The sequence below is a fragment of the Scyliorhinus torazame genome, chromosome 8 (genome assembly GCF_047496885.1).
Source record: "Scyliorhinus torazame isolate Kashiwa2021f chromosome 8, sScyTor2.1, whole genome shotgun sequence".
Lineage (NCBI taxonomy): Eukaryota > Metazoa > Chordata > Chondrichthyes > Carcharhiniformes > Scyliorhinidae > Scyliorhinus > Scyliorhinus torazame.
Genome location: NC_092714.1, coordinates 277,334,188 through 277,360,975, shown reverse-complemented (window position 1 = coordinate 277,360,975; position 26,788 = coordinate 277,334,188). Strand labels below are relative to the sequence as shown.

Genomic DNA, 26,788 nt, shown 5'->3' with positions numbered 1-26,788 from the left:
TGTCCTGGGCGGGCGCGTGTCCTGTGCGGGCGCGTGTCCTGGGCGGGCGTGTGTCCTGGGTGGGTGTGCGTTCTGGGTGGGCATGTGTCCTGGGCGGGCGCGTGTCCTGGGCGGGCGTGTGTCCTGGGCGGGCGTGTGTCCTGGGTGGGTGTGCGTTCTGGGTGGGTGTGTCCTGGGTGGGTGTGTTCCGTGTCAGTGTCCTGAGTCGGCTGCGACAGGGGCCTGTTGCTGTGGCTGCCCTCCTCGTCTCTGGGTGTGGCCCGCCGGCATCGCTGCACTCGCACTAGATGGGGGCGGCGTCGTATGCGTAATGGGCCGGGTCTGTCCCTGGCTCATGGGCCGGGTCTGTCCTTGGCTTGTGGCTGCCCTGGGACGTCCTGGGGGCGGTCGGCATCCGCGGGGACGGGTGGGCCGACGTTTGGTCCTGCAATACACAATACAGCATGCATGGTTAGACATGCATACGGGGATAGGGGGGGGGGGGGGAAGAGAGCAGGCAGTGGCGGTTCTCACTTAGTGGTGCGCCCCCGACCTCTGCATCCGCAACCTCCCGGTCCTCGGGTCCGCCTGCAAGGTCCAGGGCTCTCTCCTCATGAATGGTGAGTGGTCGTAGTTTGGGTGGACCCCCTCCGGCACTCTCACGCTCCCGGTTGTTGTGAACGCGCTTCTCCTGTGGGGGCGGGAGGGTGGCAGGGATAAAGGGCAACAGTGTTAGGCAGACAGATATACGCGGACCAGCGGTTGTGTGTATGTTGGCAGAGGTTCACAACCCATCCTGCACTGCAGCCTGCATAGGTGGGTGCAGCCATGTCGGTTTAGCCTAGGGCTGTGCCGCCCATCGAGGGGGGGGGGGGGGGGGGTTACTCACCCTGGCTGCCCTGACAACGTCATTGACCTTCTTGTGACACTGTCCTTGCTGCCACAGCCACAGCACTGACGGCCTGTGCCACCTCCCTCTGCAGGCGCTGGCTGAGGCATGGTGTGACCCTGCGGCTGTGTCCGGCGTACAGGGCCTCCCTCTCCTCTGCTCCACAGCATCCAGGGGCGCCTCAGGTCTCCGGGGGGGGCGTCTATAATGATGCAACGCCACTAGCCCATTCCTAGCCGGAGAATTCATGGCGTTCCGGGGTCCAGCGCCAGAGTCATTTGCACCATTTTTGTCACCGGCTTCGGGCCATCATGCTGATGCACGGAGAATCCCGCCCATATTGTCCCATTCATGCCAACACTTAACCCTCTGCCTATTTACAAGAGCCTAATGCTACAAACCAAAATATCCACCTGTTTCTGGCAGCTGGCCACCTTTAATATGTAAACTAAAGACCTATGGCATATATAGGATTTTGATTGCCATTTTAGAGCTGAGCTGATCAGAGTCTATGCCAGGCAGCAACTTGAAATGAAAATGAAATGAAAATGAAAATCTCTTACCGTCACGAGTAGGCTTCAAATGAAGTTACTGAGAAAAGCCCCTAGTCGTCATATTCTGGTGCCTGTTTGGGGGAGGCTGGTACGGGAATTGAACCGTGCTGCTGGTCTGCCTTGGTCTGATTTAAAAGCCAGCGATTTAGCCCTGTGCTAAACCAGCCCGTAAAGATGCATTTATATTGCATCTTTAACATAGCAAAATGTCCCACGGTGCTTCACGAGGATGTAGGGCAGCACGGTAGCATTGTGGATAGCACAATTGCTTCACAGCTCCAGGGTCCCAGGTTCGATTCCCGGCTTGGGTCACTGTCTGTGCGGAGTCTGCACATTCTCCCAGTGTGTTCGTGGGTTTCCTCCGGGTGCTCCGGTTTCCTCCCACAGTCCAAAGATGTGCAGGTTAGGTGGATTGGCCATGATAAATTGCCCTTAGTGTCCAAAATTGCCCTTAGGGTTGGGTTGGGTGGGGTTACTGGGTTACGGGGATAGGGTGGAGGTGTGGACCTTGGGTAGGGTGCTCTTTCCAAGAGCCAGTGCAGACTCGATGGGCCGAATGGCCTCCTTCTGCACTGTAAATACTATACTATACTAAAAGTAGACACACCGTCATGTACAGAGGAATTAGAACAAATGACCGAGAAGAGGTGGATCTTAAGTAATGTCTTAAAGCGGAGAGCTAAACGTGGAATTCCAGAGCTCATTGCCGCAGCAGCTATAAACACACAGGTAAGACAGAGATCGAGTCATGTGAAACATTACACAGCACCCCTGAAAACAGTATTTCAAAACTAACTCAAACCTAGGTATTGGCTCTTGACATGTTGAAGGCCTCCAAACGAGATCACTCCATCTCTGATAGTACCCCCTTATTCAACATGGTCAAAAACATGCCAAAAATAGACATATTTGTGTACGACACAGTCATGACGAGCATTAGTTCAATGCTCTTTAGACTGGATAACAGATATCAAACCTAACTTGACAGACTTCTTGGACTATACACAATGGCCCTATTTTATTTTCTGAGAAACTGCAGACTGGAATTTGTTCCAAGATTGTAGGTTTTTCAGGTTTCTCATTCAACGCAAAGAACCAACGCAGTAGAGTCCTGAATTTCACCAGAAATCTCTACATTAAATTTGGTGAAACCCATTGTTGTTTAGGTTATATGGAAAACCATCAAAATACCTCTATTATCTTGTATTTTGGATGAAGGATTGCCTGTGAGGAGGGAGGGTGATTGCACACAGTCACTGACGCAATGCCATACAAACATAGACACAAAGACAAACTCGTGGGCCACACACTGACTGGAGAATTCCAGGGTGAAAGGTTAAAAACATTCCAATCACTTCAAAGTTCGACAAATAAATCCTGAGTCCAATCTGCAACATCTGCTCCAATTATTCATCACTGGAGCCATTTCGCCTACAAAAATATGGATCAATCTAGACGCCGATTCAAATGCAAGTCTGGACCAAAAGAAAACCTTTAGCCTTCACCACCACCCTGCTCATCCAAGGCATCCTAACTTGACACCATGCCTGATTGGAAGGGATCACTAACACATCCATCACCAACAGCCAGCCATTCTACCGAAACTTTGTGCTCCTTCTCCGACATCGTGGCCCTCATACAGAACGGAGTGCTAACTATTTGAATGCTCTGAAAACATGACCCAAACCCTCCCCCAAAGGTTCAGTGAATTAGTGACATCCCTATCTGCTCTCTACTTAAGCATCTTACCGTCGTCTGGTTTCCTTTCTGTGAGGACCCAGAGTTCGGAGAAGTCCGACCTGCTCCCAGTACAGCAATTGTTTCACCGGCATCATCGACAACTTTGAAGTCCAAGTCTTCATTGTACTTCCTTCGTTTTACTTGACGGCCTGATCGTCGCTTCTACCAAATAAACAAGAAACTTGCGTCATTAAGACAGCATCTCAGAGACTGTCACAACTACGCTAAACACAGTCTATACAGCTTAGCGTGGGTGGGAGGGCTAGGCCAATGCGAGAATGTTGCACACTCCAAGGGGTGATTATACTCAAACTTTGGCTGCCCGATAAAAGGAGCTCATCTTATTTTGAAAGCTCAATAACTACCATCTCCATCGTTCTTCATCAACTCCAACTGTCTACAGATACACGTGTGCTCTTCCTCATTTATTCCTTTCATCAATCCCGTTCCTCATGTCCACTCAATTTCTGAGGGCGCAGGCTATTTCTTCAGGCAGTTTGTTTATTCCAGTTGGTGTTCCAATTACAATGGGTCCCTTGAAAGTTAACATTGGCAAGTTTAAAAAAATATCCTGCTCACATCAACTAACTTCCACAGCACAGCACACTCCTGGGGTCAAAATAGCAGTAATAATAAGGCCATGATCCTGAAAATAGACCTCGATACTCTCTACCTCCTATCATCACCTGCCTCCCCAGTCAACTGATATTAATGGATACACTTTCACACAAATCCTCAATAAACTGCAAAACAAAGTACATGTCCTTGAACTATTAGTTTGTATTGTTGAAATAAAATGAGAAATTGTCTGAGAATATAGCACAAGTCTTCACTCATGGTAAAATTAAACTATAAAACTGTCTTGCTCATCCTCAATAATGGTATTAAGATCACTGACTATATCAATGGCATTCATGGTTACATAGAATGTATCGCGCAGCAATGAGCCAATCACTACAACTTTCTGTGCCTGTTTCTGTTCCACACCAGCCTGCTCGCACCGTTCTTCACCTCACCCCATCAGCATATCCTTCTATCTCTTTCTTCATCTTGCATTCATCTAGCTTCCACTTAAATGCATTGATGCTCTTCACCTCATGTACATCTTATAGTGTACACGAGTGTATATCTACTTTCCCATCGTTCTTGGAGCAAAGACTTTCTTCTGAATCCCCAAGTGGATTTGTTTAGTGATTTAGTCTATTTAAGGCCCCCATATTTGGTCTCACTCACAAGTTCAAACATCTTCTCCACATCTATCAAACCCTTCCAGGATTTGAAAGGCCTCGTTTCCAATCACCTCTCAACTCTTGCTTTGTTAGAGAATAGAACCCAAGTCTGTTCAATTTTTCCTGATAGTTGACATTAGCTAATGTATTCTACAATTCTAGACATATTTTAATCTCCAAGTATTCATCCCACAAATCCACCCTCTTCAATATATTTAGGGTAGAAAACGTCACAGTTGTGAGATGCTCTCCAGATCAGGGCATGGTTCATTCAGCTGGACACGCCACCCAAACATGAAGAGCACATGGACGAGGTGCAGCAATTGGAGTTTTGTCTTTCTGTCATGGCAATGCGATCAATTTCAACCAAACCTGGAACAGAGGCTGATGAGGTGGCACTACTTCTGACAGCCATCAGATTCTGGAAGTACTTTCACTCCAACTTTTAAAGCAGCTTGGTGGATTCAACCAGACTTAATGCAGTTCCTCATTACTACATGGCGGGAGGTGGACTTTTAGTTGCAGATCCCCCTCTTGGAAATTCTCAATAGTCCCAAGTGTTTCCTTCCACTCTTGACTCGTCAGATAATCCACAGGATGATGAAGATCTTTAGAAACTTAGCAAAGAGATGATCCAAAAAGTTCCCACTTAGACTGAGAGAAAACAGCCCAGGTACTGCTTACCAACAAATCCTATTCCAAGTTATCCAATTTTAGATTCCAAAAACATTTTCAATCCATTTTTTCCTCTTCTATCGCCACTTGCCAATCAGGAACCATCCAATTCATCGCAGGCCTATAAAACTACCTACTAAACCAATAAGCTTCACAATTTTGACACACAACAGATTCCACTGTAAACACGCACATTCATATGTGCATGCACATTTAGACTTGTACATATATCTATCCGCAGACAACGCAAAAATCAGAAGTTGCTCAAAATCAAAACAAAGCAAGTGAGCAAATAGAAAACCTCCTGGTTCACCAGCAAAATAAATTTGTTCACAAGGCTCACATTTCCAGTCACTGCTGCATCTAAGAGGCAAGTTTTATGCTCACTTTAGACAGGTCGGTGGTCCAGATCTGCACAAAGCCTCTGGCAACTGAAAATGTGAAAACTGAGATTGATAGTTTTTCAATAGGTAAGAATATTAAGCGACATAGAGCCACAGCAGATAAATGGAGTTGAGATGCAAATCAGTCAATGACAGAACAGGCGCGAGTGATGTATGTCCATCTTCTGTTCCTGGGTTCTGATGCACCATTGATTTTTGCTAGCATCTTTTCCACGGCTAATTCTATACTTTCAAGTTTAAAATTTTGACCTGAAGATTTTCCGCAACAACGAATCTACACAAACTAGAATGTCAATAAAGAACAACTTGAATTTATACAGCATCTTTAATGTGGTAAAACATCCCAAGGTGTATTAAAGAAAATTGACATCGAACTATGTAAGCAGATACTTGAAGGTGAGCAAAAGCTTGGTCACAGGGTAGGATTTAAGGGCAGCTTAAAACTTTAAACGATTTAATTTTATTTTTTTTAATGAAAAAGTTCAAATCCAAGGCATTTTGTCTGAATGCGTGAAGCATTTGTTACAAAAAGTAGCAGCACAAATAGAGATAAAGGAGTTGGATAAATGGGTGGAACAGTTTTTGGGGAAATGTGGTTGCATGGTGATCAAAGCCAGGTGCCTGATGTTTTGAAAAGATAGACAAAATGGAAAAGGATGAGCAACACTGATAATAAAAGATTGAATAAGAACAGTATGGATGAAGGATCTTGGCACAGAAAAACAGGAAGTGCAATCAATATGGATCAAAATAAAAAATCAAAAGGACAGAAAACACTGGTGGGAGTATTAAAATACCCCCTTACAATAACTGTGTTAATAGACAGAGTATTTTTTTAAAATATAAATTTAGAGTACCCAATTCTTTTTTGCCCAATTAAGGGGCAATTTAGCGTGGTCAATCCACCAACCCTGCACATCTTTGGGTTATGGGGGTGAGACTCATGCAGACACGGGGAGAATGTGCAAACTCCACGAGGACAGTGACTCGGGGCCAGGATCGAAATCAGATCCTCGGTGCCGTGGGCAGCAGTGCTAACCACTGCTCCACCGTGCCGCCTTCGGTAGACAGACTATTAATCAAGAAATAAGAGGAGTTTCTAACAAAGGTGATACAATAATCTTCACCGGACTAATCAAAATCGGAAAAGATTGTTTGGAAGGTGAGGTCATTGCATGTATTCAAGACAGTTTCCTCGTACATGAAGCAACGAGAGTACAGGCTGTATTAGATCTCATTTTGTGTAATGAGACAGGGTTAATTAGTAATCTCATAGTAAGGGATTTTGGGGGGGAAGAGTGATCATAATATGATCAATTTCACATTGAGTTTGAGTGAGATGTACTAGTGTAATAAAGTTAAACTCAATTATATAGGTACGGGACGAATTGGCCAGTGTAGATTGGGAAGTTAGATTAAATGTATGATGATAGATTAGCAATGGCAAACATTGGGGGGGGGGGTCAATTTTTTTTTTTTTTAAATGCATTCCATTGAGAAACAAAAGCTCCGTGGGAAAATATACTCATCTGTGGTCAGAGATTTGGATTGTATTAGGTCAGAAGAGAGGCTTGTGATATTGCCAGGAAAAGTAGTAGGCCTAAGGATTGGCAATATTTCACATATGTAAGGGTGGCCAAAAACTTGACAAAAGGGATCAAATAGAAAGCTGGACAGAAAGTTTAAAAAATGAAACACAGCTTCCAATGCGTAAGAGATGAACTAAAGTAAACATGGATCTCAGAGTTTGAAACAGCAGAATTTAGAAGGGGAATAAAGAAATGGCAGGAAGTATAATGGGCTGTTTTGTGCCTGTCACAGTAGAAGACGAAAAACAAACCAGAAATCGTGGGGAACCAAGGGTCTAGAAAGAGTGAGGAACATGAGTAATTAACATTAGCAAATAAAATGTACTGGGAAAAATTAACGGGCCTAATTAAGGAATTAATTTCCTCAATGAGGAAAAAATTGGGTACTCTAAATTTAAATGTTCAAATCACGTCAGGCTCAGGGACATCTTTATGGTCTTATTTTCTTCTCTCAGAGAGTTGCGTTGAAAGTTAACAATGGGCTGCACGGTGGCACAGTGGTTAGCACTGCTGCCTCAAAGCGCTAGGGGCCCGGGTTCGATTCCAGCCTCGGGTGGCTGTCTGTGTGGAGTTTGCACGTTCTCCCCATGTCTGCGCGTGTTTCCTCCGGATGCGGTTCCCTCCCACAGTCTAAAGATCTGCAGGTTCGGTGGATTGGACGTTCTAAATTGACCCTTGGTGTCCAAAAGGTTAGGTGAGGTTGGGCCCAGTTAGGATGCTCTTTTGGAGGGTCGGTGCAGACTCGATGAACCAAATGGCCTCATTCTGCACTGTAGTGATTCTCTGATTCTAACTCCTTGCCACAGAGTGCTGTGGGGCAGAGCCCTTGTGTATATTTAAGGCTGAGATAGATAGATTCTTGGTCAGTAAGGGAATCGGGGGTTATGGGGAAAGGGCAGGAAAGTGGACGTGAGGAATATCGGGTCAGTCATGGTCCTATGGAATGGCTGAGAAGGCGCAAGGAGCTGAATGGCCTCCTCCCGTTCCCTTGTCATATGGTCTTATGGCACACAGGAAAACTCAATAGACACCAAACGTCAAGGAGGGGTTTTGTGACTGAATCAGATGCCTCAGTATCAAGCAGGATGACGTCTGCTGAAATAGCCTTGATCACTTCATTTACATTTTGTAATTTTTCATTAGACTTGCCTTTAGTTTGTGCCCAATAGTAACTGAGTTGAAATGAGCAGAACAGTTCCCTCCCCCCTCGCCATCCACACTTAAAAGATGAAAGTTACATCTTCTGTTCCATTAACTCAAATAAATCCCCACGTAAAATGAAAAGATTTAAAATATCCGAAATCCAAACATGTCAGTTTTGTCAACTTTATATTTGCCAATAACAACTTGCTCCTCATATACAGCACACTTCTCATGGTTCTCCCTTATGCCAACATCTGGGAACAGGCTCAGGAAGTTACCTGGAATCTGAACAAAATGAATTCACTTTTTTCCCCACTTTGCAGCTTAAATATTGCTGAAAAGAGACACAAATTGGCAACTTTTTTCAGCAGAAATGTTACGATTATGTGTGATTCTGCAATTAGACAACACTTACTGAACAATTCTGAGTGTGCTAAAAGCTACACCAATGACCAATTTAAGATAATCAGTCAAGCTCAAAAAACTAATGATACGCAAAATAAAAATGGAAACTTTATTCACACACAACTTTCTTCAGGCGGAGATGATATCTGGATCTTATCTCTTGCTGGAAACAACATATACTCATGTGTGCAGGCCTGTTCTCTGCAAAGAAAAGGCATATGTTCATGCCACGCACCTTATTTGAATTACCCGGGGCTTAAGCAGTTTAAAGCTCCATGTTGCATTCGCCATGGCAAAATGGTAGCCAGAGCTCGCTTGTCAACCAATCAGTGCCCTTTTCCTGTAGTATAATTGATTGTTTGAAATGTTGCGTTCTTGCCTTTGCCCTGAGTATAAGATGAAAATCTTTAGCAACATGTCTCTCTTTTCAACAAGGTTCACGCTCTGTACTACCAAGAGACTGTTTGCAGCTTCACTGAGAAGTCGCCATTCACAAAACAAAGCAGAATCCTACAATCGCACGGCTCAGTTCACCATGTCCCTCTCACAAACACACAAAGAAATCGGTGCCAAAACTTAAAACACACCCATTATATCAGGTGATTTGAACTAAAGGATCATGGCAAAATTGCTGTTACAAAGTAAAAACACAGCACACTCCATTTGACTGAGCAACTATCCTCACTTCAACCGACCACTGTGCATTAAAGGAATGCAAAGCAGAAGTAACAAAATAAAAACTGCCAAAAATGCTGGAAATCAAATAAAAACAAAGTGCTCGAAAAACAGAATTGGCAGAAAAATAACAGTTTGACATTCTGGGCTGTTTGTGACTCACTGTTGCTGCTAAGTAGGGGAATAGTGTCACACAGAGGAAAACCAACAACATACAGATTTGCCATGAGATGCTACTTGCTCAGGTGCCATCAGCAAATCAAAGTGAGAATTGACATACTGCCCATGTTCTCAGCAAACGCAGTTGTTCAGCCACTTCCTAACCTGCCAGAGCCAATCGCTCCCGACAGCAGATATATTCTGGGGGAAATTCTGCCTGCACTCGGTCAGGTGGGGTCAGGCAGAATGCTGATTTTTACACCCACCCAATGGGGGCTTTTTAAACTCATCCTGCCAGTCAGGAAAATGACAGGATTGGGTGCAATATTGGTTTGAGAACACATTCGCTCTCCACTGAAGACGAGTAATATTGGACAGGATAGGTATAAACCAGCATTCCACCTGATTCTTTTGATTTCCCAGCCACTATAGTAGGATAAAATTGCCCTCTTTATTTTTATCTTTAGCGCCTTTGTTCTGGTAGCACGCCATCACATATGCAGTGCCAGTTATGAAGCTGGTCGCTGTAAGCACTGTCGGTTGTGCTCAGTGACTCTGAGCCAGAGTGTAAGCAGCATACTTTGATCACAACTGTGGAAATTTTGATACTCTTCCCTTTCAATTTTGCAAAAAAGATTCCTGATATTGAATGACATAACCATCACTGGATTCCCCTCCCCCCCCCCCCCCCACCATTGTGGCTGCAAGGGTAAGTCAGAGGCTAGGAATCCTGCAGCGAGTAACTCACTCCTGACTCCCCAAAGCCTGAACACCATCTACAGGGCACAAGTTAGATTTTTATGTAAACTTTGAAAGTTATGTAATTCATTCTGAAACTAGGATCTTCAACCTAAACAACGGAAACAACCAACTGGTGGTGCTAGATTGGGAGCTACGTTAAAAGTATGACAGTAGACAGGCAATGGCTAGCATTTAATTAAGTAATCCATGGTTTACCATAAATACACATTCCTTTAATTAATAAATACAATTCCTCAAATTAAAAACCAGGTCCTCAAGGGTCATAATCTCCGGATTACTGCCCGAGCCACGTGCAAATTGGCATAGGGAGGCAAGAATAAGGGAAGTTAACACGTGGCTGAAAGAGTGGTTCCTTTTCATGGGACACTGGCATCAGTTTTGGGACAGGGGGGACCTATACCGTTGGGATGGTCTCCACCTGAACCGAGCTGGGACCAGTGTTCTGGCGAAAAGAGGAAATTAGGGTGGTCAATAGGACTTTAAACTAGAGATGGGGGGGGGAAGAGTCAGGGAACCAAGAGGTGAAGTAATCAATGGGAAGCGTAGCTGCTTAGGAATATAAAAAAGCACAAAAAGACAGAACTCAGGAGAGGTTACGATAGTCCCCATCTCACAAAATATGACAGTGTATGGAAAGACTCAGTAAACCAAGGTCCACCACACTAAGAAAACAAAAAGGGACAGTCAATAGAGAATTAAAGGTGCTATATTTAAATGCGCGCAGTGTACGGAACAAGGTAGATGAGCTTGTGGCCCAGATTGTGACTGGCAGGTATGATGTGGTAAGCATCACAGAGACGTGGTTGCAGGGGGTTCAGGACTGGCAGTTAAACATCCAGGGATTCACAACCTATCGAAAAGACAGAGAGGTGGGCAGAGGGGGCGGGGTTGCCTTGTTAGTTCGGAATGAAATTAAATCAATAGCACTAAACGGCATAGGGTCAGATGATGTGGAGTCTGTGTGGGTAGAGTTGAGGAACCACAAAGGCAAAAAAACCATAATGGGAGTTATGTACAGGCCTCCTAACAGTGGTCAGGACCGGGGGCACAAAATGCACCACGAAATAGAAAGGGCATGTCAGAAAGGCAAGGTCACAGTGATCATGGGGGACTTCAATATGCAGGTGGACTAGGTAAATAATGCTGCCAGTGGACCCAAAGAAAGGGAATTCATTGAATGTTTACAGGAGGGCTTTTTGGAACAGCTTGTGATGGAACCCACGAGGGAACAGGCCATTCTGGACTTAGTGTTATGTAATGAGCCAGACTTGATAAAAGATCTTAAAGTAAGGGAACACTTAGGAGGCAGTGATCATAATATGGTAGAATTCAGTCTGCAATTTGAAAGAAAGAAGGTAGAATCAGATGTAAAGGTGTTACAGTTAAATAAAAGTAACTACAGGGGCATGAGGGAGGAACTGACGAAAACCGACTGGGAGCAGACCCCAGTGGGAAAGACAGTAGAACAGCAATGGCAGGAGTTTCTGAGAGTAATTGAGGACACAGTACAGAGGTTCATCCCAAAGAAAAGAAAGGTTATCAGAGGGGGGGGATTAGGCAGCCATGGCTTACAAAGGAAGTTAGGGAATGCATCAAAGCAAAAGAGAAAGCCTATAATGTGGCAAAGAATAGTGGGAAGTCAGAAGATTGGGAAGGCTACAAAAACAAACAGAGGATAACAAAGAGAGAAATAAGGAAAGAGAGGATCAAATATGAAGGTAGGCTAGCCAGTAACATTAGGAATGATAGTAAAAGTTTCTTTAAATACATTAAAAACAAACGGAAGGCAAAAGTAGACATTGGGCCGATCCAAAATGACGCTGGTAATCTAGTGATGGGAGACAAGGAAACAGCTGAGGAACTAAATAAGTATTTTGCGCCAGTCTTCACAGTAGAAGACATGAGTAATATCCCAACAATTCAGGAGAGTCAGGGGGCAGAGTTGAATATGGTAGCCATCACAAAAGAGAAAGTGCTAGAGAAACTAAGAGGTTTGATAAATCTCCGGGCTCAGATGGGCTACATCCTAGAGTTCTCAAGGAGATAGCTGAAGAAATAGTGGAGGCGTTAGTTATGATCTTTCAAAAGTCACTGGAGTCAGGGAAAGTCCCAGAGGATTGGAAAATTGCTGTTGTAACCCACCTGTTCAAGAAGGGAACAAGAAAAAAAGATGGAAAATTATAGGCCAATTAGCCTAACCTCGGTTGTTGGCAAGATTCTAGAATCCATCGTTATGGATGAGATTTCTAAATTCTTGGAAGTGCAGGGTCGGATTAGGACAAGTCAGCATGGATTTATTAAGGGGAGGTCGTGCCTGACAAACCTGTTAGAGTTCTTTGAAGAGATAACAAATAGGTTAGACCAAGAAGAGCCAATGGATGTTATCTATCTTGACTTCCAAAAGGCCTTTGATAAGGTGCCTCACGGGAGACTGCTGAGTAAAATAAGGGCCCATGGTATTCGAGGTAAGGTACTAACATGGATCGACGATTGGCTGTCAGGCAGAAGGCAGAGAGTTGGGATAAAAGGTTCTTTTTCGGAATGGCAACCGGTGACAAGTGGTGTCCCGCAGGGTTCTGTGTTGGGGCCACAGCTGTTCTCTTTATATATTAACGATCTAGATGACGGGACTGGGGGCATTCTGGCTAAGTTTGCCGATGATACAAAGATAGGTGGAGGGGCAGGTAGTATGGAGGAGGTGGGGAGGCTGCAGAAAGATTTAGACAGTTTAGGAGTGGTCCAAGAAATGGCTGATGAAATTCAATGTGGGCAAGTGCGAGGTCTTGCACTTTGGAAAAAAGAATAGAGGCATGGACTATTTTCTAAACGGTGACAAAATGCATAATGCTGAAGTGCAAAGGGACTTGGGAGCCCTGGTCCAGGATTCTCTAACGGTAAACTTGCAGGTTGAGTCCGTAATTAAGAAAGCAAATGCAATGTTGTCATTTATCTCAAGAGGCCTGGAATATAAAATCAGGGATGCACTTCTGAAGCTTTATAAAGCACTAGTTAGGCCCCATTTAGAATACTGTGAGCAATTTTGGGCCCTACACCTCAGGAAGGACATACTGGCACTGGAGCAGGTCCAGCGGAGATTCACATGGATGATCCCAGGAATGGTAGACCTAACATACGATGAACGTCTGAGGATCCTGGGATTATATTCATTGGAGTTTAGGAGGTTGAGGGGAGATCTAATAGAAACTTACAAGATAATGAATGGCTTAGATAGGGTGGACGTAGGGAAGTTGTTTCCATTAGCGGGGCGACTAGGACCCAGGGGCACAGCCTTAGAATAAAAGGGAGTCACTTTAGAACAGAGATGAGGAGAAATTTCTTCAGCTAGAGTGGTGGGTCTGTGGAATTCATTGCCACAGAGGGCAGTGGAGGCCGGGACGTTGAAGTGTCTTTAAGACAGAAGTTGATAAATTCTTGATTTCTCGAGGAATTAAGGGCTATGGAGAGAGAGCGGGTAAATGGAGTTGAAATCAGCCATGATTGAATGGTGGAGTGGACTCGATGGGCCGAATGGCCTTACTTCTGCTCCTATGCCTTATGGTCTTTAAGGCACAAAACCCCAGCAGGAAATGTTACCCAACCATAGCTAGCAGGATAACTTAAAAGGTGGTTTTAGATCAAAGGAAGAAGCTTACAAAGCTTCCCAAAAAAGTAGTGCGGTTGAGGACAGAGTGTTTTACAATTAAGCAAGGGAGGACCAAGAAGCTGATAAAGAAATAGCAACTGAAATAGGAGAGTAAACTTGCAAGAAACAAAAATGGATTGAAAGCTTTAATAGAAATGTGAAAAAGGAAACGGTCAGTAAAGAGAATGTGGATCCACTACAGGCAGAGGCTGGAGAATTTAGAATGGGGAAATCAGGAAATGGCAGAGAAACTAAACAAATACTTTGTCCGTCTCCGGAAAGGAAACTACAAAAAAACCTCCCTGAAATACTAGCGAACAAGGGACTACTAGCGAGGTCATAGAACTGAAATAAATAAGTATTAATTTTTTTTAAAGTAGAACGGCAGATACGAATGGCACTGAAAGTTGCAGAATCCCCTGGACCTGATGGTCTACATCCCAGTGTTGAATGAGATTGCTGCAGAGATAATGGATGTATCAGTGGTCACCTTCTAAAATTCTTCTTTTTTTAAAAAAAACATTTTATTAGGGTATTTGTAGTTTTTATAATAATAACGACAACAGCAACATAAACATGGTACATAAAACAATTCCAACCCTATCCCGTTCTTCGCACCCTAACAGTAAGATAATAGCCTAGCCCCTCACCCCCCACCCCACATTTCTGCCTCTGCAGACATTTTAATTTTCTCAGAGAAAGTCGATAAACGGCTGCCACCTCCGGACGAACCCTAAGATTGACACTCTCAGGGCAAACTTTATTTTCTCAAAACTGAGAAACCCAGCCATGTCACTAACCTAGGTCTCTAATTTCGGAGGCTTCGAGTCCCTCCACATTAACAGTATCCGTCTCCGGCTACCAGGGAGGCAAAGGCCAAAACGTCAGCCTCTCTCGCCCCCTGGACTCCCGGCTCTGACAACACTCCAAAGATCGCCACCTCTGGACTTGGCACCACTCGTGTTTTAGGTACCGTGGGCATTGCCTTAGCAAAACCCTGCCAAAACCCTCTAAGCTTTGGGCATGCCCAAAACATGTGGACATGATTTGCTGGCCCTCCCGCGCACCTCGCACACCTGCCCTCTACCCCAAAAAACTTGCTCATCCGTGCCACCGTCATGTGTGCCCGGTGGACTACCTTGAATTGTATCAGGCTAAGCCTGGCACATGATGAGGATGTGTTAACCCTGTTTAAGGCATCCGCCCACAGATCCGCCTCTATCTCTTCCCCCTAGCTCATCTTCCCACTTGCCGTTTAGTTCCTCTATCGGAGTTTCCTCCGACTCCATAAGTTCTTGGTAGATATCTGATACCTTCCCCTCTCCCACGATGTTCTGGAAACTACCCTGTCCTGTATCCCCCGTGGTATCAGGAGCGGGAAGGTTGGAACCTGCCTTCTCAAAAAATCCTGTACCTGCAGATATCTAAACCCATTCCCGGCTGGCAATTCAAATTTCTCCTCCAAAGCTTTCAAGCTAGGGAAGCTCCAGTCTATAAATAGATCTCCCATCCTCTCAATTCCTGCTCTCTGCCATCTCCAGAACCCTCCATCCAGTCTACCCGGTACAAACCGATGGTTGTTGTAGATCGGGGCCCAAACCGATGCTCCCTCCACTCTCTTGTATTTCCTCCACTGCCCCCAGACTCTCAGAGCCGCCACTACCACCGGGCTTGTGGAGTACCGGGCCGGCGAAAATGGGAGAAGTGCAGTTATCAGTGCCCCCAAACTTGTGTTCTTACATGATGCCGCCTCTACTCGCCGACTGACCCTCCACTACCCACTTCCTAACCATGGCAATATTAGCCGCCCAGTAGTAGTTACAAAAGTTCGATCTTCTAAAATTCTAAAGATTCTGGAGTTCTTCCTGTAGATTGGAAGGTGACAAATGTAACCCCACTATTTAGGAAAGGAGGGAGACAGAAAACGGGCGGGAGATAGGGTAATCTTTCAAAGGGTCAGTGCAGACTCAATGGGTCGAATGGCCTCTTTCTGCACTGGAGGGATTCTATGATTCAATGAAAACAAGGAACTTCAGACCTGTTAGTCTGACACTAGTAGGGAAAATGCTGGATCTATTATAAAGGATTGTGATAACTGGACACTTAGAAAATAATGTATGATTGGGCAGAGTCAACATGGATTTACAAAAGGGAAGTCATGTTTGATAAATCTGTTGGGAGGTTTTTTTGAAGATGTTATTAGCAGATTAGATAAAGGGGCTACAGAGGTTCACTCGACTGATCCCTGGGATTGTGGGATTGTCCTATGAGGAGAGATTGAAGAGACTAGGCTTGTATTTCATTGAGTTTAAGAATGGGGGGGGGGGATTGAAGCTTACAAAATTCTTACAAGGCTCAACGGGGTAGATGCAGGGAGGATGTTGCGTCTGGCTAGGGCATCTAGAACCAGGGGACACAATTTCTTCACTTAGAGGATGGTGAATCTTTGGAATACAGCCCCAAAGGGCTGTGGAGGCTCAATTATTGAGTATGTTCAAGACAGAGATCAATAGATTTCTAGATATTAGATATCAAGGTATGTGGGGATAGTGTGGGAAAATAGCATTGAGGAAGATGATCAGCCATGATCTAACTGGGGCAACACGGTGGCGCAGTGGGTTAGCCCTGCTGCCTCACGGCGCCGAGGTCCCAGGTTCGATCCCGGCTCTGGGTCACTGTCCGTGTGGATTTTGCACATTCTCCCTGTGTTTGCATGGGTTTCGCCCCCACAACCCAAAGATGTGCAGGGTAGGTGGATTGGCCACGCTAAATTGCCCCTTAATTGGAAAAAATGAATTGGGTACTCTAAATTTATTTTTAAAAAGCCATGATCTAACTGAATGGCAGAGCAGGCTCAAGGCGATGAATGGCCTATCCTGCTCCTATGGTCCGAGGAGTCTGATGGAATACTCTCCCCTTCTCTGCATGGTTGTACCCCCAACAAGACTCAAGAAGCTTAACACCATCCAGGACATAGCAGCCCACTTGACTGCTACCCCATCCACCACCTTAAACGTTCACTCCCTCCAGCACTGATGCAATGGCAACCACGTGTACCACCTACAGGATGCACTGCAGAAACTCACCAAGGCTTCTTTGACAGAACCTTCTAAACCCACGACCCTACCACCTAGGACATTGGCAGCAGATGGGAACACCACCACCACCTACAGCTTCCCCTCCAGGCCACACACCATCCTGGTCTGAAACTATATAATCATCGTACTTGCGAGTGAAGACAGACAGCATCCACAGCAAGTCAGCTGCGACGCTCTCTATGGAGCTTGTGTTGTGACCACCAGCAGGAGGGGTAGGAGGGACACATTCACCCATCAGATCTCCAGCGGTACGGCCAGAGGCTGGGAAAAGAGTGCTTGGCAGGGGAATCGGGCTGTGGAAGTTGACTTGGGGGGGGGAAGAAGAGAGAGACAGTGGAAAAATATAGTACAACTTAAATGAATCGCCATCCCAATCTCATCTCGATTTGGTTACAGCTGGAACTGTGTGCGATGGTCATCCTCTTGACGAAAGGTGAAATTAGACGCTACTGTGATGCATCTAACTGTGTGGCAACGGGTTATATGTGCAAATTGGAACTGTCTGTGTTTTTCAAGGCTACTGGACCCCCAGAATACAAACTCTCCTTTAACTCACGGATGCTTAGACACTGTTTCGAATTCAGCAAATATCTGCCGTGCCAAAAGATCCCAGACTCACACAGAGACCTGGCCCATGTTGGAGTGCTGTCACGAGGATGTGTGCAATTATAGAGGGCTGCAAGACGTTCTTTCACATCCTGGGAGTGAGAGCTCTGATCAGGGAACCCGGTATCATCTGGATTCCAGTAAGAATCTGATCTCCAGGATGCAGGAACTCACTTCCTTGAAGGAGCTCTGGTTTAGGGCAGCAGTGATCGCCGTGCCCATTGCGGGTGGCCTCATTCTAGTTTTGCTGATCATGCTGGCCTTGCACATGCTGTGCAGCAAGAACAAAAGACTTCTGGGCCAGCGGCGGAAGATGTTGTCTCGTTTGCATTACCGTTTCCATGGGCACCACTCCAAGGGGCAGGAGACGAAGTTAGACATGGAGTGTCTGGTACCTGTGACTGGCCAGGAGAACTGCTGTATGACCGGTGATAAAATCAGGCACTCCAACCTCAGTAATGATAAGTTTCTCTCTCTGGTTCACTGGGGAATGCACAGCAGACACGGAAGGCTAAGTTTGTATGACCCCCCCCTCCTCTGAGTTTTAACTGGGAGCCGCTCGTGGTTTGATTCTGCTGGACAAGTGCACTTTATGTGAAAAGACAATCATGGACTCACCGAGAACTGTAATTTATATTAAAAAATAAAGACTGCAAAGGTTGAACAAGGGACCCAGTTTTAAATATTCTACACGTTTTAGAGTCCTCGCCTCTGTGAAGGTTTCTGAGATTTCTCATTTGCACACTTTATAGAAGGATGAATTCTACACTTGTTTCTAGAAACAGCTCCGATGCTCGCGGAGAGGGGGAACAAAAGGAAAAAATGGAGATAAACTGATGTATACTTAGTGCTCCTGCTCTTTATATGTTTCCTGTTCCTATTATTGTAAAGATCTGAAAATATATTTTTTCTCTAATCGTTCTTTCACTGTCCCTGGAACTCTCTGCCTAACACCATTGTGGATGTACCTACACCATACGGACAGCAGCAGGCTCGAGGACAATTAGGGAAGAGCAATAAATGCTGGCCGAGCCAGCAACATCCACATCCCGTCAATTAATTAATTTTTAAAAGTTAAAAATACATCCAACACTGTCCGCGAGCTCAGGATGCCCAAACCATCTGAAAGCAAACTGTGAACTTTCTTCAAGTAGAGTCAATGCTGTAGGAAACCAAGCAACCAACTTACACACGTCAAGATCCCCAAATCAGTCATTCTTTTTTAAATTAAATTTAGAGTACCCAATTCTTTTTTTTTCCAATTAAGGGGCAATTCAGTGTGGCCAATCCACCTACCCTGCACATCTTGTTTTGGGTTGTGGGGGTGAGACCCACGCATTCACAGGGAGAATGTGCAAACTCCATGCGGACAGTGACCCAGAACCGGGATCAAACCCGGGTCCTCGGCGCTGTGAGGCAGCAGTGCTAACCACTGTGCCACTCCCCAAAAACAGTAATAAGATAAATGACCAAATAACCTGTTATAGTAGGCAGCACGGTGTCGCAGTGGTTAGCACTGCAGCCTCATGGCACAAAGGACCCAGATTTGATCCTGGCTCTGGGTCACTGGCCGCGTGGAGTTTGCACATTCTCCCCGAGTTTGCGTGGGTCTCACCCCCACAACCCAAAGATGTGCAGGGTAGGTGGATTGGCCATGCTAAATTGCCCCTTAATTGGAAAAAAATGAATTAGGTACTTTAAAAAAAAATTTAAGTATGATCAATTACCTCCACTTGAGCAGTGACTCCGTTTAACTCTTCAAAAAGGCGGCTTCCGGTGGCGGCTATGGGGGAGTAAGTCGCACATTTGGTGGCTCCCGCTCTGGCCGGACTTTTGGGCCTTTTCCCCCGACTTTTTTGCGGTTTTGAGCACTGGTTTTGAAGGCGCAGACAATTTGGCACTGGATCCACACATTGGTGTATGGAACGAAGAACCCCAAGGGATCGAAAAGGAAGAAATAAGATGATAAGCAAGGGCTGGGTGGAGGTTGCGGCTGAAGACAATATGGCCGATGTTCGGACCCCTGCTGCAACGGCCCAACCATCAACGGAGGAGCTGATGCAGGTCATCCAAGAGGGCGTCGCTAGGCAGAAACAGGATTGTCTTGACCCGATAAAGGAATCGATCGATCGGCTGGAGCGCAGGCTGGATGCCTAGGATCGGACGATTCAGAAGCTGGAGAAAGCGCTGGCGGACCAGGAGGAGCACCAAACGGTGGTTGAACTGGAGGTGGGGATGCTGAAGGATCAGCAAAAAAGGCTGCTGGAGAAGGTAGAAGACCTGGAGAATAGAGCTCGCCGGCAGAACTTAAGAATTGTCGGTCTCCCGGAGGGAGCTGAGGGGACTGATGCTGGCGCGTTTGTGGCGAGTATGTTTCAGAAGCTTCTGGGGGAGAGGGCTTTTTCCCGACCGTTGGAGGTGGACAGGGCGTACAGAGCGATGGCGAGGAAGCTGCGGCCTGGGGACACCCCCAAGGGCGATGCTGGTCCGGTTCCACAGGTTTTTGGACAAGGAGTGTGTTCTCCAGTGGGCCAAGCGTACGCGGAGCTGCAAATGGGACAATAGCATTTATCAGGGTCTGAGTGTGGAGGTGGCTAGGAGGAGGGCAGGCTTCAATCAAGTTAGGGCGATCCTGTTCAAGAAGGTAAAATTTGGGCTGCTCTACCCGGCGCGTCTTTGGCTTACGCACGAGGACCTGCACCATTATTTTGAGTCGCCCGAAGACGTAATGGACTTTGCCAAAAAGAAAGGGCTGGTGCTGAACTGAGAACTTTTTATTTAAGTTGTAACTTTTTTGAGTGATGTTTATACATTTTGATTGTCGTTTCTCTTCTGCATTGGAGTTTGGTTGAAGATGGGGGAAGTGAAAGTTATTTGGTTTCTATGGGTTTTCGGTGTTTTGGTGGGGGTGGCTGGTGGGGCTTTTTATTTTTTTATTACTTTGATTTGCACTATTGGGGGGGTTCTTTGCGGGTTTTTCGTTTTGGGTTGTCTCTTATGGAAACGGAGCGATTGTTTGGGGTCGGGTTGATGAGGGAAGTGGCTTCGATGGGCAACAATAGGTGGGAGACTTCTTGGCGCCGGAGGTGAGGGCCACCAGGCTAGCTGGGTGAGCTAGTCTACAGAAGCACAGTGGGGGGGGGGGGGGGGGGGGGGTGCATATGATTGATATATGGCAGGGGTTAGGTTACGAGGTAGAGTTGCTTTTGGGGGGGGGGGGGGGGGAAGAATTACTCCGCTGACGGGGGAGGGACTTCGGAACAGAGGGGAGGTCGGGGGTGGGGGCTGCCAGGAGGCGGGCCGATGGAGGTGCAGCGCATGGGCTGGAGGGGGGGGGGTTATGTCATGGTTAGCGGCAAGCTGGAGGGGAGAAAGGTAGTCTTGGTTAACAGCTACGCGCCAAACTGGGATAATGTGGAATTTATAAGGAGGGTGCTGGGGAAGATACCCAACCTGGACTCGCACAAGTTGGTCATGGGAGGGGATTTTAATACAGTCATCGACCCCGGCCTGGACCGGTCGTGTTCGAAAAAGGGGAGGGTGTCAGCAATGGCAAAGAAACTGATAGGGTTCATGGAACAGATGGTGGGGGGGGTCGACCCATGGAGGTTTAGGCAGCCGACGGGGAAGGGGTTTTCTTTTTATTCGCATGTTCGCAAGGTTTATTCCCGGATTGACTTTTTCCATTTTGAGCAGGGATTTACTGGCGGGGGTGGTGGACTCAGGGTACTCGGCCATCACTATTTCAGATCATGCCCCACATTGGGTGGAACTGCAGGTCAGTGAGGAGAGCTTCCAGCGCCCGCAATGGAAGTTGGACGTGGGCCTGTTGGCGGACGAGGCGGTGTGCGAGAGGCTGAGAAAGTGCTTGCAGAATTACCTGCAGGTTAATGACATGGGGAAGTCTCAGCTGCGGTGGTCTGGGAGGCGCTGAAGGCAGTGGTGAGAGGGCTCATAGGGACAGGACGGATAGGGCAGAAATGGACCAACTGGTTAAGGAGATCTTACAGATAGACAGGAGATATGCGGTGACCCCGGGGTGGAGCTCTTAACGGAACGTCGGAGGCTGCAGTCGGAGTTCGGGGTGCTGTCCACAGGTAAGGCAGTGGATCAGCTTAGGAAGGCGAGGGGTGCGTTTTACTAACATGGGGAGAAGACCAGCAGAATGCTGGCACAGAAGCTTAGGAAGAGGGAGGCGGCCAAGGAAATAGAGAGGGTGGTTGATGGGGATGGGAATTTGGTAGGGGACTCGGCTGGGCTAAACAGGGCGTTCAGGGACTTTTACAGCAGACTCTATCGCTCGGAACCCCCCACGGGGCCCATGGGGATGAGACGCTTTTTGAACAGACTGACCTTCCCAAGGGTGGGTAGGGAGCTGGGGGCCCCGATTAGGGCCGAAGAAATAGTTGAGGGCTTGAAGGCAATGCAGTCGGGTAAAGCCCCGGGGCCGGACGGGTATCCGGTGGAATTCTATAAGAAGTTCTCGGGGATTTTAGGGCCGTTGCTGGTCAAGGTTTTCAATGAGGCAAGGGATAGAGGGGTGCTGCCCCCGACGATGTCACAGGCCACTGTTTAGTTGATATTGAAACGGGACAAGAACCCGGAGCTATGCGGGTCATATAGGCCGATCTCACTGCTTAAAGTGGACGTCAAGTTGCTGGCCAAAATTCTGGCCACCAGGATTGAAGATTGTGTGCCGGAGGTGATTATGGAGGATCAAACCGGGTTTGTCAAGGGCAGGCAGTGGTGGCCAATGTAAGGAGGCTGCTCAATGTGACTATGATGACCCCGGAGAGGAAGGAGGTTGAGGTAGTTGTGGCCATGGATGCGGAAAAGGCGTTCGACCGGGTGGAGTGGGACTATTTATGAGAGGTGTTGGGACGATTTGGGTTCGGTAGGGGCTTTATCGACTGGGTCAGGCTGTTGCACCAGGCCCCGAAGGCTAGTGTAATGATGAATAGGACGACTTCAGACTTTTTATGACTGTGCCGGGGGGACAAGACAGAGGTGCCCCCTCTCCCCACTGCTGTTTGCCTTAGCTGTAGAGCTTCAAGGGGCTGGTTCGGGGGGGACGGGGGGGGGGGGGGGGGGACGACATCGGGTCTTGCTGTACGCGGACAACCTGCTCTTATATGTATCAGATCCAGGGGTAGGGATGGGTGAAATTATGGCGATTTTAGGGGAATTTGTGCAGGTTTTCAAGGTATATACTGGATATTACAAAGAGTGAGGAGTGAGATGTTTGTAGTCCAGGCGAGGAATCAGGAGAGTCGGCTGAGGGAGCTGCCGTTTAGGTTAGTAGGGGACAGTTTCAGGTTCTTAGGGATACAAGTGGCGTGCGACTGGGGCCGGTTACACAAGTTGAACTTGTCCCGGTTGAACAGATGAAGGGCGAGTTTCGGAGATGGGACGCGCTCCCGCTGTCGTTGGCTGGGAGAGTGCAGACGGTCAAAATGACGGTCCTACCGAGATTTCTATTTGTATTTCAGTGTCTCACAATTTTCATCCCGTGGTCCTTTTTTAAAAGGGTTAACAAAATCATCCTGGGCTGTGTGTGGGTGGGTAAATCCCCGGAGTGAAGGCGGTGATGCTCGAGCGGAATCGGGGGGAGGGGGGGCTTGCGCTGCGGAAATTCAGTAGTTATTACTGGGCGGCTAACATAGCCATGATAAGGAAGTGGGTGGTGAGGGCGGGGTCGGTTTGGGAACGGATGGAGGCAGCTTCATGTAGGGGCACCAGTCTGGGGGCGTTGATAACGGCACCTCTGCCGTTCCCGCAGGTGAGGTACTCCACCCGCCCCGTGGTGGTGGCGGCCTTGAGGATCTGGGGTCAGTGGAGGAGGGTACGCTGGCGCAGTGGGAGCATTGATCTGGTCCCCAATATGTGACAATCACCGGTTTGCCCCGGGGAGCTTGGATGGGGGTTTCGAATATGGCAAAGGGCGGGAATTGAGAGGATGGGGGACCTGTTCTTAAGAGGGGAGCTTCCCTAGCTTGAGGGCGCTGGAGAAGTTTGGGTTCGCAAGGGGGAACAAATTTAGATATTTACAGGTGCGGGACTTTCTGCGCAGGCAGGTATCATCCTTTCCACTCCTGCCACTAAGGGGGATCCAGGATATGGTAGTGTCTAGGGAATGGGTGGGAGAGGGGAGCATCTCGGACATCTACAAAGAACTTAAGGTGGGCGGAGGAGACACAGACCGAGGAGCTGAAGCGTAAGTGGGAGGAGGAGCTTGGTGGTGAGATGGAGGATGGCTTATGGGCGGACGCACTGAGCAGAGTCAACGCGACTGCAACATGCGCCAGGCTCAGCTTGATCCAATTCAAGGTGGTCCACCGGGTCCACATGACAGTGACCCGGATGAGTAGATTTTTTGGGGTGGAGGACAGGTGTGTAAAATGTATGGGAGGACCAGCGAACCATGTTCACATGTTCTGGGCGTGTCCAAAACTTAGGGCACAGTAAGAAGTCTTACAACACCAGGTTAAAGTCCAACAGGTTTGTTTCGATGTCACTAGCTTTCGGAGCGCTGCTCCTTCCTTCACCTGAGGAAGGAGCAGCGCTCCGAAAGCTAGTGACATCGAAACAAACCTGTTGGACTTTAACCTGGTGTTGTAAGACTTCTTACTGTGCTCACCCCAGTCCAACTCCGGCATCTCCACATCAAAACTTAGGGGATATTGGCAGGGGTTTGCGGACGTCAAGTCCACGGTGTTGAAAACAAGGGTGGCAATGAGTCCAGAGGTGGCGATTTTTGGGGTGTCGGAAGACCCGGGAATCCAGGAGGAGAAAGAGGCAGATGTTCTGACCTTTGCTTCCCTGGTAGCCTGGAGATGGATACTACTAGCTTGGAGGGGCTCAAAACCCCCGAAATCGGAGACTTGGCTAACTAACATGGTGAGCTTTCTCGGCCTAGAGAAGATTAAGTTTGCCTTGAGAGGGTCACTGTTAGGGTTCGCCCGGAACAAAAGAACATAAGAACTAGGAGCAGGAGTGGGCCATCTGGCCCCTCGAGCCTGCTCCGCCATTCAATGAGATCATGGTTGATCTTTGTGGACTCAGCTCCACTCTCCGGCCCGTACACCATATCCTCGAATCCCTCTATTCTTTAGAAAGGTATCTATCTTTTTCTTAAAAACGTTTAAAGAAGGAGCCTCAACTGCTTCACTGGGCAAGGAATTCCAGAGATTCACAACCTTTGGATGAAGAAGTTCCTCCTAAACTCGGTCCTAAATCTACTTCCCCTTATTTTGAGGCTGTGCCCCCTAGTTCTGCTTTCCCCGACCAGTGGAAACAACCTGCCCGCATCTATCCTATCTATTCCCTTCATAATTTTATATGTTTCAGTAAGATCCCCCCCGCATCCTTCTAAACTCCAATGAGTACAGTCCCAGTCTACTCAACCTCTCGTCATAATCTAATCCCCTCAACTCTGGGATCAACCTAGTGAATCTCCTCTGCACTCCCTCCAGTGCCAATATGTCCTTCCTCAGGTAAGGAGACCAAAGCTGAACACAATACTCCAGATGTGGCCTCACCAACACCTGATACAATTGCAGCATTACCTCCCTAGTCTTGAACTCCATCCCTCTAGCAATGAAAGACAAAACTCGATTAGCCTTAATCACCTGTTGCACCTGCACACCAACTTTTTGCGACTCGTGCACCAGCACACCCAGGTCCCTCTGCACAGCAGCATGTTTTAACATCTTACCGTTTAAATAATAATCCATTCTGCTGTTATTTCTCCCAAAATGGATAGCCTCACACTTGGCAACATTGAATTCCATCTGCCAGACCCTAACCCATTCACCTAACCTATCCAAATCCTTCTGCAGACTTCCGGTATCCTCTGCACTTTTTGCTTTACCACTCATCTTAGTGTCGGCTGCAAACTTTGCCACATTGCACTTGGTCCCCAACTCCAAATCATCTATGTAAATTGTGAACAACTGTGGGCCCAACACTGATCCTTGAGGGACCCCACTAGTTACAGGTTGCCAACCAGAGAAACACCCATTTATCCCCACTCTCTGCTTTCTGTTAGTTAACCAATCCTCTACCCATGCTACCACTTTACCCTCAATGCCATGCATCTTTAGTTTATGCAGCAACCTTTTGTGTGGCACCTTGTCAAAAGCTTTCTGGAAATCCAGATATACCACATCCATTGGCTCCCCGTTATCTACTGCACTGGTACATCCTCAAAAAATTCTGCCAAATTAGTCAGACACGACCTACCCTTTGTGAACCCATGCTGCGTCTGCCCAATGGGACAATTTCCCTCCAGGTGCCCCGCTATTTCCTCCTTAATGATAGATTCCAGCATTTTCCCTACAACCGAAGTTAAGCTTACTGGCCTATAATTACCCGCTTTCTGCCGACCTCCTTTTTTAAACAGTGGTGTCACGTTTGCTACTTTCCAATCCTCTGGGACCACCCCAGAGTCTAGTGAATTTTGATAAATTATCACTAGTGCGTTTACAATTTCCCTAGCCATCGCTTTTAACACTCTGGGATGCATCCCATCAGGGCCAGGAGACTTGTCTACCTTTAGCCCCATTAGCTTGCCCAATACTGCCTCCTTAGTGATTACAATCATCTCAAGGTCCTCACCTATCATATCTTTATTTCCATCAGTCACTGGCATGTTATTTGTGTCTTCCACTGTGAAGACTGATCCAAAAAACCTGTTCAATTCCTCAGCCATTTCCCCGTCTCCTATTATTAAATCTCCCTTCTCATCTTCCAAAGGACCAATATTTACCTTAGCCACTCTTTTTTGTCTTATTTATTTGTAGAAGCTTTTATTATCTGCTTTTATGTTCTGAGCCAGTTTACTTTCATAGTCTACCTTACTCTTCTTTATAGCTTTTTTAGTAGCTTTCTGTTGTCCCCTAAAGACTTCCCAGTCCTCTAGTCTCCCACTAATTTTGCCACTTTGTATGTTTTTTCTTCAATTTGATACTCTCCCTCACCTCCTTAGATATCCACGGTCGATTTTCCCCTTTCTACCGTCTTTCTTGTTTGTCGGTATGAACCTTTCCTGAACACTGTGAAAGACTGCTCGGAAGGTTCTTCACTGTTCCTCAACTGCTTCACCATGAAGTCTTTGCTCCCAGTCTACCTTAGCTAGTTCTTCTCTCACCCCATTGTAATCGCCTTTGTTTAAGCACAAAACACTACTGTTTGATTTTACCTTGTCATCCTCCAACTGTATTTTAAATTCCACCATATT

The 26,788-nt window shown here is 46.9% G+C and overlaps 1 protein-coding gene and 1 pseudogene across 3 annotated transcripts in view; one reads left to right on the top strand and one right to left on the bottom strand.

Annotated features, from left to right (window-relative positions):
- The window catches only part of chd6 (chromodomain helicase DNA binding protein 6), a 338,615-nt gene that overhangs the window by 168,644 nt on the left and 143,183 nt on the right, over positions 1-26,788 (bottom strand). For 2 of the 3 annotated variants that reach the window (XM_072515378.1, XM_072515377.1), the window contains one exon: positions 3,172-3,324. The exons of the other annotated variant lie outside the window; for it this stretch is intronic. In XM_072515378.1, the coding sequence (XP_072371479.1) occupies positions 3,172-3,324 (153 nt within the window). The remainder of the gene's footprint in view (positions 1-3,171; positions 3,325-26,788) is intronic. 3 annotated transcript variants of the gene reach the window in all.
- LOC140428673 (BMP and activin membrane-bound inhibitor homolog pseudogene) lies at positions 17,289-18,333 on the top strand (annotated as a pseudogene).